Source organism: Vespula vulgaris, chromosome 11 (genome assembly GCF_905475345.1).
Source record: "Vespula vulgaris chromosome 11, iyVesVulg1.1, whole genome shotgun sequence".
Taxonomy (NCBI): domain Eukaryota; kingdom Metazoa; phylum Arthropoda; class Insecta; order Hymenoptera; family Vespidae; genus Vespula; species Vespula vulgaris.
The window spans coordinates 1,842,067-1,855,000 of NC_066596.1; the positions used below are offsets into that span (position 1 = coordinate 1,842,067).

Here is a 12,934-nt window from a genome sequence, read left to right on the forward strand (position 1 = left end):
TAATTGAAAAACAACATAATATTTACTAAAGAATATACATCAACGAAACTATCTTTGATAAATCTTATTGAAATATTGCAACGATCGATAAAACTTATAAATTCAAAAAAAATTCTTATTATATTCATTAACAAATAGACGATAATTTAATCAACAGAAAAAGAAAAAGAAAGAAAGAACATATGAACTGAATTAGAAATATCATATTTATATAATTATAAGTTTGCTTTTTTTCTATAATTTTATTCATCGTAATTCATTTCTCTGTTCTCTGAAGATATCCAATAAGAATACATGGCTACTGCGCAGATGTTAGAGTTCTCTCGGATCTGGCACATCGCAGAACAGAGCGCCGGACGGGCGGTGTTCTGCGAAGCGTGTTGAGTCTTGACGGGAGTTCGTAATTGTCTGTCAAATATATTGGAATTAAGCAAGAAAGGGAAAGAAAGATCGGTGAGAAAAATGTGGTTGAGTAGTGATCCTTAACGCATTGCCGTAACGTATTACGCGATCTCTTAATATGGAAGAATGGTTGGACATAAAGTTGTGTCACTGATACTCTTCCTAGCAGGTAAGAAGATCACGAGATTAGATAAGGCGTTTAACACACTGTACCTGCCGATCAATGTGATGATACCTGTGTCTCTTTCTACACGAACAAGAGAGACAGAGAGAGAGAGAGAGAGAGAGAGAGAGATACAGATGCATGTACTCACATATAACACATCTCACTCACGTATGTGTATGATCGACCTGAGTGCTCGATCGTTATAGTTTCAGGGTCGCGTTATGCAAATCCGGACGAGTGCATGTCTCTTTATTCTACGTCTCTAGAATATACATTTAAATTGTAATATATATTGCATGATCCCAGAAGGACACGAGAAACTATTTGACAATTCGCGATTTTGACGTTTCACGTAGCATCGGTTTTAATATTTTGATGGGGTCTCACAATTAGTCGAAGCTTTAATCTTATCAATATCGAAATGCGATCTAATCGATTACGTTGTGTCGAGTTTTTCTTCTGATTTGTTTTTATATGGTTTTCTTTTTCTTGCACTGATGGAAATTTTTTTTAAATGACGTTTTAACGATACGTCACGTTGTATAATAAATACGGGATATGAAACTTTTTACGAAGGTATTTTTGAGAATTTTAATTTCTTTTTTTTTTTTCTTGGATTAATAAACATGTAGAAATTAAAAATATTAATGAAACAATGAAAAAATATATAATACATAGAATCATTATAAAAACTGTAATATAAAATAATAGGTCTGTCTTGTTGTTATTATTATTTTTATATATTGAAATGCTATGTACTTTTTTGTAATTTGTTTCATTCCTGTTTTAAAATGAGAATGTAATGTTTGGATAAATTAATGTAGAAAATGTAGACAATTGTTAAACATTAAAAACAGTTAACGAATTCTATATTTTTAGGATGGCAGGAAGTAGCAACTTTAGTACAAGTACGCCATGTGGCTATAGATGTAGGTCAAGATCTTACATTAGCCTGTGTAGAAGAAGATGTTCTTCCACATACAGATTCTCCCGAAGTAATGTGGATAAGAGAAGGACGTGAAGATGGACAGATTAAGCGGTTAAAAGTTGAGTCTAATGGCGTGCTAGAACTTGTAAATGTTAGCGCAGATGATGCAGGAAATTACTCTTGTACCTTGGACGACGATGTGGATGCTGTGAAATCCAGAATAAATGTAGAAGTTAGAAGTAAGTTTCAACTTTGTAACAATTAAAAATTAATTCTGATATATATAATCCGAACGAAATAAAATAAATTATATTTTAGCACCTCCACCAGCTTTACGCAATGTTTGGGTAAAGCCATCTACAATATTGGCTAATATTCTTTGGGAAGTCGGTGGTACAGGTGGATATCCTATCATAGACTTTACTGCCGAATATCGTCTAAAACCAAACGAGGGTGAGAAACCAGAACAATGGAAGCCCATCATACCAACGCACATTCCTCCCAATTCTGTAAACTTCTACTTTCTTTTATAATAATTTAGAACTTCAGAATTTAATAGAATTTATTTCAATCTTATTGTTTTCCATAACAATGTAGAGACAAATTGACGTGTATCATTTGGTGCCAAACACGACTTACTCCTTTCGAGTATGGGCTACCAATCAATTGGGTAGGGGAGATATAGTGGAAGTTGAAAATCATACGCATCATAGTGTGGAAGAATTGGGTAAGATCTATATTATTACTAAGTAGTATTGAAAGATGAGGTTTTTAAAACAAATAGTATTGTATATATATGTACATATATTATATTTATATCTTCCATATCAATATAAATTGTTGTTTTAGAACTTGCAAGACATTTGTTAGCGGGTGTAGAAGATTTTGACACCCGTGTTTGGGTTGCAGCAGTAGGCATTGTTATGGGAACACTTTTGATTCTTGGTATAGGTACATGTTACCTCCTCTATCGTGAGTGCAAGGCACCCTGTAAGCATCTCCTAATAACTGTGTATAAAGCTTTTGCTTCTACTCTATCTCTTCTATGCTGCTTTTTCTGCTATCAAACTAAAATCTTTAAACTTCATATAAATGTAATTCATTCTATTAACAACATATTAAATATACGCCAATGTTTTAATTTGTGGACTTTTTTTTTAACTTGTCACTAACACAAAACGATTTCGTGACAGAAATAACAGCAGCACAAGTCATTCAACTTATCTATGGCCCTAATCTCTAGCTTTCTTTAAATCAGCTACTCATTTCCTAATCTCAACTTAACTCTATTCTAATATAATTCTATCAATTACTACTATTCACTAATCTTCCCTTACTGCAAGCGCTCTGCAAATTTTTATTATTAATTATTAATTAAATTTTCTAATATCAATTTTTCATTGTAACACTTTTTTAACTTTTGCACACATTTTATAATCTATGGTATTAAGGTAACTCTATCAAGTCTTTCTCTTCAGACAGTTTGCCTTTCTAATAGAGCACCTCTATAGTATTTCTAGGAATGATACTATAATCCTTTGAATTGTTTCCTTTAATCGCCAACCTTATTAATTAATTAATTACCAATAATTACCAATAAACTGTATATTTAAATAAATTATTAATATCATGTAAAAGGTATTAATAAATGTATTAACATTTATAATTGTAAATATTTTTAATAAGTGTTGGTGGTTGATATAAGATCATGGTTATGTAGAAATGATAGGTGTAATGAATAGTAAATACCATAATAGAGGTAGAGCATTGTGGCCTAGATAAATATGTTCTATTAGAATATATCTTTGGTTATGGAAAGGTAGAATAAAAGTAGCACATTTATTTGTCAGGTGAACAGTAAATAATACAAATTAGTGTATGTTTATTAGCAACACAATGTATATGATTAGAAGCACAATTACACCTGACAAATAATACGGAAAGGGACAGGGTAGAAGCTAATATAATCAATGGCCTAGGCCAATGAAAATTAATCTCCGTTCCGAAATTGCAGCGCAGCTGGAGGAGCAGGAGGTGATTGAACTTGTCCCAAATATTATTTTGAATCCTGGATTTTTTGACGAAAGGACAGAACATATTCCTCAAGATGAAAATTTTAACAATCAAACGACAACACGCCTAAATAATAACAACGTAGTGCAGCCCAGGCGACTCTAGCAATCATTAATTTAGATTTCTGCATTGAGGATTTTTTTAACGAATGGTAAGAGCATGATATGATTTAAATATCATAAGTGTATAGGTTGTATTTGAAATACCCTGACGCGATTATAAAAGTGCAACAAATGCAGGGCCACTAAAGAAAGAAGAATAATAATTATGAAAAAAAAATTGGAATCATATTTGTATCCACATAGATGTCTAAGTATGTATCAATGCTTGGTGCATCCTGATAAACTAAATTTTTTAGACACAATACAATGTAAAGTGTTCAAAGCAAAAGTAAGACTCTGCTAGACTTTGTGAAATGGCAAAGTAGATTTTTGAAAAAGTTTTGTCATTAAACTCGCTAATTTCTTGTTGCTCGTTAACGGAGCTAAAGTGAGAAACTCCTCTGAGCCAAAAATTATTTAGTAAGACTGTAATTCTAAGGATAATTCTATATAACATAATAATTGGAAAAACTAAAGTTATATAAACAAGATCTGATTTATTATGCATAAAGTTGTTTTTTGCATAAATTAGGAATACCAATTATACTTTTAATATAATTATCTTTGAGCACTCATGAAAGAAATATGTATAATAACATCCTTTCAAACTGTGCACTTTTCATCATTCAGAAATATTAGTTAACTTTGGATATGTTCACTACCGATTTTAAATATTTTTTATTATGTCCAAAAGTGATTGTAACAATTTATTTGTTTTACATTTTTATAAGATGTAATATTTTTCGTTGTTGTTATATGTGAAATTGATTCTAAAAAATACTTTAATAAGCGATAGTTTTTAAACAACATAATGTGCATTACATATTTTTTTCGTGACATGCAAAGAGAGTGCTATTTATTGTAATTGTAATAGGAAACGTTAGTAACGTTATTATACAAGTTTTGATGCTTCAGTATTTTTAATAGTTATTTAAATAATTATGTTCCATTATAGTTTACAATGTTTAATATGCTTTGATATAATCTTGATAACCATAGCAGTATCAATTAACAACATGTAAGTGCAATTCAGATCTTAATGATCTTAAATAACTTTGCTTTATATCACTGTCATTCTTGGCTGCTTATATAAAAAAAGCATCCATGTTTTATTAAAATAATTATGACCAAGTGTTCAAAGTATAATGAAGCTTATATCATCATCCAATTAAGTTCGAAAATCAAATGACATAAACATAAAAAAAAAATCTATGAAGAAAAAAAAAGAACTCAATTTTGATAAGTATAAGTCACAAGATAAACTACTTTTGAAGAAACGCAAAGATCGCAGTATCTGTTATACAGGAAATCGTAATTGTCTCTTTATGTATCAAATGCTAACAGATTTTTACCGATTATAACATTGATACTTTAAGCAGATTTAGGATTAAAATAGAATACTTCAAATATTTTGGATAACACCTTTAATGAAAGATAAGTGAAGTTCGACAAATATCTGATCCAGTATAAGGAACATATAGGTCTACTGAAGTTATTTGAATCTTCTCTTTCTCTTTCTGTAAAATTTTGTTATTTTTTCATTATAGGATAGGTAAATTTTTATACAATCAAGTCATAGATCTGACTTTTCACACAAAAAGTTTTTATATTCGATAATAATATAAAAATATCATTTGCAATATTCTTGACTAGTTGATATTAGATCGCACTTGGTCAATTAATGTTAAAACATTCCATACATTTAATGTCTCTATTATTTTATGACATTCTTGAAATTTGTTATTTTACTCGAGTATAAAATACTTTAGAATTCTTGAAAAGTATAATCTGTTGATAATTTTGAGTATTATATCAATTTATTTTGTTTAAATATACACTGCAGGTGTGTCAAGATTGATTCTACTAAGAATTTGATATTCTTTATGTTAATTTTGCTATGATATTATAATAGAGCAGAAAGAAATTTTTATTTTTACTTGAGCTTATTGTATAAACTTTAAACTTGCTCTTATCACCAAGTAAGGCAATTTGGTGCATAAAGGTTGTATAAAACTTGGTTGTGCGTTGTTACATTGAGGCTTTACGATCTGTTTCTCCCTTTAATGTAATCTGAAATGTATCAAATATATCACAATAGGGATAAACAGATCTAATATGGCTTCGTACTATGCACTCTGTGTTGTGAATGGTATATATATATATATATACACATAAATATATATATACACATATATACACACTAATAAACAAATATAAGAATATGATAATACCAGAATAATAACATAAATATATATTTATATAGCCAAGGCATGATAATATTTTAGCTATAAGCAAAGACAATTTTTTATATGTAAATTATAATTATGCTAAAATGCAATGATAATATTTATCTACTTATTCACGTAGACACAATTTTATGGTGCAATTTTGAGCTTCAACAGCAGTTCAGCGTATTTGCTGGTTGGCATAACTCGTGTAGTACATAATGTTCCTTCTTGATTTTTTTCAAGGTTTATATTACTCCCTGCTTAAATGAAACAGGGATATATTATTTTGAATGTTCTGAAATAATGGACATGCTTCACATGTCTATTGTTTACCATGCAAGAAAATCTCTTGCCAAACAAAATCATTTTTTTCTGGATAGTATAAATTAACAATGAGATTTAGATATATTACATTCAATACTTTATATTCGATTCAATGATGAGAAAGACATTTATTGTATATCATGATTTTATTAATGGAATTGGGAGGATATTTGTTAAATGTATAGTTAAAGGAATATTATCTTTTAATTGTTTTAGTTGCCTAAGAATCATTAACTTGGTTTAGTTTTACTTTCGACGATTATTTACGAACCAATGTTCTTGTTCATATAAAAAGTATAGTTCTGTGGTATGACACTTCAGGTTTTAAATACTTATATAATAAGTTAATCATAAAATTAGTCATTTTCATTAAAGTATATCATATTAGAGACAGTATACATTAAATGTCTAATAATATTTACCAAAGCTATCTGAGAAAAACAGTCAAGGATTGTTCGATTAATCAGTAACACTACTAATATACCAAAGCCTGAAAAAAAAGATACAAATATCATTCGCAATGTTAAATAATAAGGATATTCTTGTAATTATTAATTCGTTAACAGGATTGTATTAACACAATTTGGAATTGCCCAAAATGATTCATTAAGTTGTTAGATTTCATGCATAATCATTGGAAATGATTAATCATTTATCTTAGCCAATATTCTCTTGACTTATTTGACAGTATTGTATTTCTTTGTATAGCTTGGGAAGTAATTAAAAGTAGAATATGAAAATAGTATGAAATTTTGGCACTTTCCGAATTAGTTATATGGTATTTTTATATTCGTGAGACTATAATACAATCCTGTGAAAAAGTAAGATAAGGCACAGTACCATATGATAGAATAATGGTGGTTAATGGCACCATAAATCGTCCCTAACATACATATTGCCTATGACATACCAGGAGAAAGCTACTGTGATTTTTACAAAATATCTTTAACTCTTTACATCCTTGTGACATTATATCTTTATGTAAAGGCCTATTGTCAAAACGTGCTATTAACAAAGTATGATGCCTTTCATGCATGATAGAGTACTATTTTGTCGAGTACTAAAAAAAAAGAAAAAAGAAAAAAAAATACACTGTCAATATCACGTTTTTTACATTAATGATGAGTCGAGAATATTTTTCCAAATTTAATAACACGAAAAAACATCACTAATGGCTCATAATTTTGTAAAAATCACAAATGCTTTTCAAACTTATCACGTATTGATATATCAACATTAGTTTTACATGCTTCATTAAGTGGTGATGAAATAGATAAATATCATTAATAACATAATAGGCCAAAGCACGAAAAATAATATTAAATGAAATGATTTATTATTTTACTAATGTGATAACTATTTCCATTAGATGCTCGTTTACGTCAAATGATTGTTAATTTTTTAAACTTAATTCTTCTTTATGCGTTTATAACAAACCAATATATCGAGAAATCGGTATTTAACATAGAAAATTTGTTGTAATATAATATGGTACATTACTGATATTATCAACTGTTATAGTTATACTTTGTGTACCTATTTGTTTTCTAATATTTTTTTAATTTTACTATATTAATTAGTAAAAATATGAAATGTTCCATTTAGAATATCGAGTCATAGTAATACTGCTTTTTAGGTAGATGATCTACAACAATTCATTCAGTGTATAATGATTAATTAAAATATTAGGAAATCATTGGTCTCTTTTATAATATTATCTTATTACAATCAATTTGATCTTAACAATTGAGAATGAGAAGCACGGAAAAAAAAATAATTACATTTAGTTAGTCTTTTAAATAATACTTAAATGACTTTTTAATAATACTTGACCAATGATTATCTAATATATTTATTTAGTTTAACATTAAAATAATGTATATTGCACATTCCATCAAGTACAAAAATGTCTTCTATATTAGTTTTATTGATCAATATATGGAAGTCGAATATTTCTATCATAATTTGAATATTGTTTAAGTATTTATACAAAGAAAATGGAGAAAGTAAAGGTTGTGCTTGAGTGTCTAATTCTATCATTAATTAGGACGTAGTACTTTCACTGCAGTAAGTCAGAGAACAAACATTAGGCACATATCAGAGAAACACAAGACCATCTCACTCACCACTTACATTTAGATTTTTACTGATTGCAATTATTAGTAATACTGTGTATTATATAATAATAATAATAAAAACAAAAAAAAACTAGATTAATTTATCTTGAAATAAAAACACAGAAATACAAATCCTGAAGTATAAGCTAAAGAAAAAGTGACAAATAATATCAATGTGCATTTAGAAAAAGCTGGGCCTTGCAAACATACTTATTCTTTACGCGTAGCAAGTTTTCAAGTTTTATACATATTAAATGTAATACTGTTTTGGTAATAACAAATTAGAAGTACTCTAGCTGCGCAACATATTATACGATTGCAATCGGAATAAGAGCACACAAGAATACAGGATAAACGCTCATATCCTGTTTCCTTTAAAATATGATTTTGGAATTACAAGTTTATCTCATGTTTCCTGTATTAATATATTAAACTATACGAATAATGTATTTTACTTGGAATTACATCTACTACTTGTAGTTTCCATTTTACATTTTGTGATGATGGCTGTCATTATAATCAGTATAAAGTCACGCTACTTTATTTATAAAAATCATTACAAATATACAATAAATAATCATTCATAAATATTGTGTATTTCGACTGTATTTATTAATCGTATTTATTTTATTTTTTATGTTAACATAAGTAATGTTTTTTCAATTGAATTACACAGTTCTTGCATTTTTTCAGGAGATGTAAATTCTGCTGCTAAAATTGCATTAGCAATTGCGATAGTTTTATGTACCGACGTTGTTTTAACCCATACCTTTCCATTCATACCAATGGCAACTTCGTATGCTTGATTTTTCGCAAGAAAATTAAATAATGGGCAATTTGGATTAAGCAATTTCCTTGCAAGATTTAAGGTGCAGGTAAATAGCATACCGTCGGAACTTAAAATGCCTAACTTCTTTTGTTTTCCTTGAGAATCAACGCATACAAGTTCTGGTTCCATATCTTTAATAGCTACAACTAGTTTTGCAAACACAATATCTCCAACTTGAACGTCGGGACGATTTTTCTTCGTAGCGCCTTCGAATGCCAAGTAGGAAAGAGCTGCACTCTCTTTTGCACCTATATCTACTTTATATAAATCTCCGACTTTTTGGATGATAATACCAATAACGTTTTCTCCTCGAGTAGGTACATAACTATAAAAAAGAAAACTTGCGTCATATAAAATGTAACTTTAAAATAATTTTAAATGTTAAAAATCTAACCGTTTTTGATAACTGTTTACATAATACACAGCAGGAGGTCGTTTTTTGAGAATACCAGCTTTACAAACAAAAACAGTGTCAGCTTCACGTCGAAGTCCAGGTCCCAACACAACTGTTTCTTTCGTATCATTTTTAAGAATATCTTTTACAATATCCCCTGGCATAACAACATCATCAACATTAACCTCCATGTTTCAAATTGCAGAAAATTTCAATTCAGATGTTAATTAAAAATAAAACAATACTCATTGAGAAAATATATTTAAATAAACAAAAAATGTTTTTAATTCGACTTATTAATCAACTTGAATTCACGAACTTCTAATTCAAAATTTCGATCGAGAATCAATGTAAACACTGAATCAATGTTCAGCTCCTAATCTATATCAGTAATCATATACTGATATAGAACTCGTTACAGTCCAATATTTTGTCGTAAAAACATTATAACTTTTTTAATATATTACTCGTACGCCTAAAATACATTATATTATACGTAACATTATGTATTTTATAAAAATTAAATATTTAAATAAATATCACAACACGTGCTAAGATAGATAATATCAATGACAATTTAGTTTTTATTTTATAGTTGTGATATACTGCAAAATATAAAATGAATTGGTTAGATCGAACTTGAATAAATGATAGCGTCAAATATACGTTGATAGCGTTAAAATATACGTTAATACTATATATATTGCATAAATCATTATGCAGCAAGAACAATTAAAACGCAGAGCTCGTTTATTGGTAAATAAGGACAAGATTGCCTTTTTGATTTCTTGTCCATTTATATTCTCGAGAATTTCGTTCAGTAGATTGAAAATGCACCTTAGCATTTAAGTTTCTATTCACCATCAGAGGGAGATGAAACCCAATAAAACTTCAAGTTTTAGAATTGTTAAGCGACAACTGATTTGAAGTAATACTTCGATAGCAATAAATCTTACATACCGGCTGATTTTACGAGTGATTAGTGATAATTTAATTACAATAATTTAAACATTAGGAATATTATTTTACAATATCACAAATATGTTGATCAAAGTGAAGGTAAGAACAATATATATTGACAGAATTCATAAAATCTTTGTTAACCTATCAATTTATTATTCGAACTTTTGTTTTTCAGACTCTTACAGGAAAAGAGGCAAGTATTTTAAAATCAACGTGACTATTAAAATATTCAATGGTATCATAATTGTATTATTGAATACAATAGTAATATAATAGATTACTATGTTTATTGAGTTAGAAAGAATTAGACACTTTGTAAAGAATTTTGTAAATTAAAAGCTATTTATTCTATTAAAATGTATTTTATATATTGGTGATTTTATATATATTAACGGTATATAATCTTTGTCAATTCTATAGATTGAAATAGACATAGAACCTACTGACAAAGTAGAAAGAATCAAAGAAAGAGTAGAAGAAAAAGAGGGAATACCGCCACAACAGCAGCGGTTAATATTTTCTGGAAAACAGATGTACGTATATTTATCAAATTATATATATTTTTTTTAAGGACTTATAAAGTACAATTGATTTAATACTCAAGATTTGAACAATTTTAATGATATTTATTATTAAACATTAATGTAGCATATACTTATACTTTAATAATGTATTATTATATTATAATGAAGATAGTAGTAATACTGTTTATAAGAAAATCTCAAATTTTTGGAATCTACATAATTTATATCTTCTAAAAATGCGCCAGTTTAAATCAATATATACATATATGATTTCAGGAACGACGAAAAAACAGCACAGGATTATAAAGTACAAGGTGGATCAGTGCTGCATTTGGTACTTGCATTAAGAGGGGGTTTATAATTACTATATTTTGTTCTTCATATGACTTTGTGATTAATAAAAGCAAATGCACGAGGCTACTTGTAAGAAAAACAATACATCAACCTATTAAAAGTTGCACTTACTCTAATTAAAAAGTTCTTCGAGTAGAGCCTGCAACTTAAAAGTTATTCAAAGATTACATTCACAATATATGAATATTTAACAATATACCTTAGCTATAAATGATGAGTTTGTAATGTGACCATTAAAAATATTTCTTAGCTTCTAAATATACTGGCTTTTACTTAATTCAATGCAGTAACTATTCAAATCTACGATACATAGTGGAAAAACGACAGTGAATAAATGACTGCAGACTTTTAATATTTAATTTTCAATATTTTCGTTTCTTTTTTTTTTTCTTCTAAAATAGCTAGATTAAAAACTTTATTATGAGACATAACATAAAATGTATCAACTAGTTTTAGTAATTTCTAATACTGATAGCACAAAGTTTGCTTAAGAAAAAGTACGAAATTTACATAGATTTAAATTCTAATTTTTATGTTCAATGTTCTTATAGCATAGAATTAGAAATAAAATGAACACTGTTGTTCGTTTATATGATAATATTATAAGATAAAATAAATTTGCTTCTTAATTTCTATGATATCTACTATTATGAGTTGCTCGGCTCCATTTAGTTTTGAAGAAACGATGACAGATCCCACAATATGCAGCAACGTTTGATGAATTTTCATGTTTCGATGTAATATGTCGTAGAAGTGCGTGCTGCGTGGTACATGTAACACCACATTTCTTGCATTGTAGAAGACGTTGAGATACAGAAGAAGTTTGTATATTCCGTGCTGGTTTCCTCGTTCCCGAAGATTCTATAAATTTATACTTAAATTTATCTTTCAAAATTATCATTAATTGAAAATCCTCCATGTAATGTCAAATATTAATATGATATACTCCAAGAATAGATTACAATATAAATAGAAAGTACTATAAAAATATAATACTAACAAATGTTACATTATTTTATTCGAATGTTATTAAAATGTTAGTGCTTTTTAGTTATATTCTATATATAATTATAATATAGATTATAAAGTCTTCAGGCTGTACTCTAAGATACTTTAAAGCGCGGGAAACCAATTGCGAGTTAAACTGCAAACCGATCGTGAAACATTATATAATTCATTGAAAGAATGAAAAATTGGACAGGAAAGGTACATCACAAATCATTTTATTTACATTACAGCGATAACATCTTTAAGCATAGTCTTACATTGCCTTCGATTACGTTACAAACTCGTAGATATAAGATCTATAATAAAATACATACGTATTTAACGAGAACGAAAGATATTCGTTCTTTATAACGCGAACGTTTAACGTCATTGTATCTACAGAATAGCTCCGTCTATGATCATCGTGAATCTATGCACGTTTCGTCGGTGCTTTTTCATTTTTTTTTGTATTTTTTTCTTGTGTTTTTTTTTCGTTTACATCATTATTAAACTTAGAAATAAATAAATACGCATTGATTTTTGC

The 12,934-nt window shown here is 28.2% G+C and overlaps 4 protein-coding genes across 7 annotated transcripts in view; 2 read left to right on the plus strand and 2 right to left on the minus strand.

Moving 5' to 3' along the window:
• Positions 1-307: 307 nt before the first annotated feature.
• Positions 308-8,929, plus strand: LOC127067752 (contactin-2). 4 transcript variants are annotated; one of them, XM_051003068.1, is made up of 6 exons: positions 308-571; positions 1,448-1,735; positions 1,815-2,005; positions 2,094-2,223; positions 2,346-2,486; positions 3,511-8,929. In XM_051003068.1, the coding sequence occupies exons 1-6, from the start codon at positions 529-531 to the stop codon at positions 3,672-3,674; spliced, it is 957 nt and encodes a 318-aa protein (XP_050859025.1). In that variant the 5' UTR covers positions 308-528; the 3' UTR covers positions 3,675-8,929. The 4 variants fall into 4 exon arrangements, with proteins under 4 accessions (XP_050859025.1, XP_050859026.1, XP_050859027.1 ...); XM_051003069.1 differs by lacking the exon at positions 3,511-8,929 and adding an exon at positions 2,948-3,482; XM_051003070.1 differs by having other exon boundaries at positions 309-571; positions 3,516-8,929.
• LOC127067754 (exosome complex component RRP40) lies at positions 8,928-10,261 on the minus strand. The gene is made up of 2 exons (XM_051003072.1): positions 9,563-10,261; positions 8,928-9,493 (listed from the first exon to the last, which is right to left on the minus strand). Exons 1-2 carry the CDS (start codon positions 9,751-9,753, stop codon positions 8,974-8,976), a joined length of 711 nt encoding a protein of 236 aa, XP_050859029.1. The 5' UTR covers positions 9,754-10,261; the 3' UTR covers positions 8,928-8,973.
• Positions 10,262-10,422: 161 nt separating this feature from the next.
• LOC127067755 (NEDD8) lies at positions 10,423-11,661 on the plus strand. The gene is made up of 4 exons (XM_051003073.1): positions 10,423-10,621; positions 10,701-10,718; positions 10,946-11,058; positions 11,326-11,661. Exons 1-4 carry the CDS (start codon positions 10,604-10,606, stop codon positions 11,408-11,410), a joined length of 234 nt encoding a protein of 77 aa, XP_050859030.1. The 5' UTR covers positions 10,423-10,603; the 3' UTR covers positions 11,411-11,661.
• Positions 11,662-12,003: 342 nt separating this feature from the next.
• LOC127067751 (protein bric-a-brac 2-like) overlaps positions 12,004-12,934 on the minus strand; it is a 31,081-nt gene continuing 30,150 nt past the window's right edge. Inside the window, exon 7 of the mRNA XM_051003065.1 lies at positions 12,004-12,264. Within this exon, the coding sequence (XP_050859022.1) occupies positions 12,004-12,264 (261 nt within the window). The remainder of the gene's footprint in view (positions 12,265-12,934) is intronic.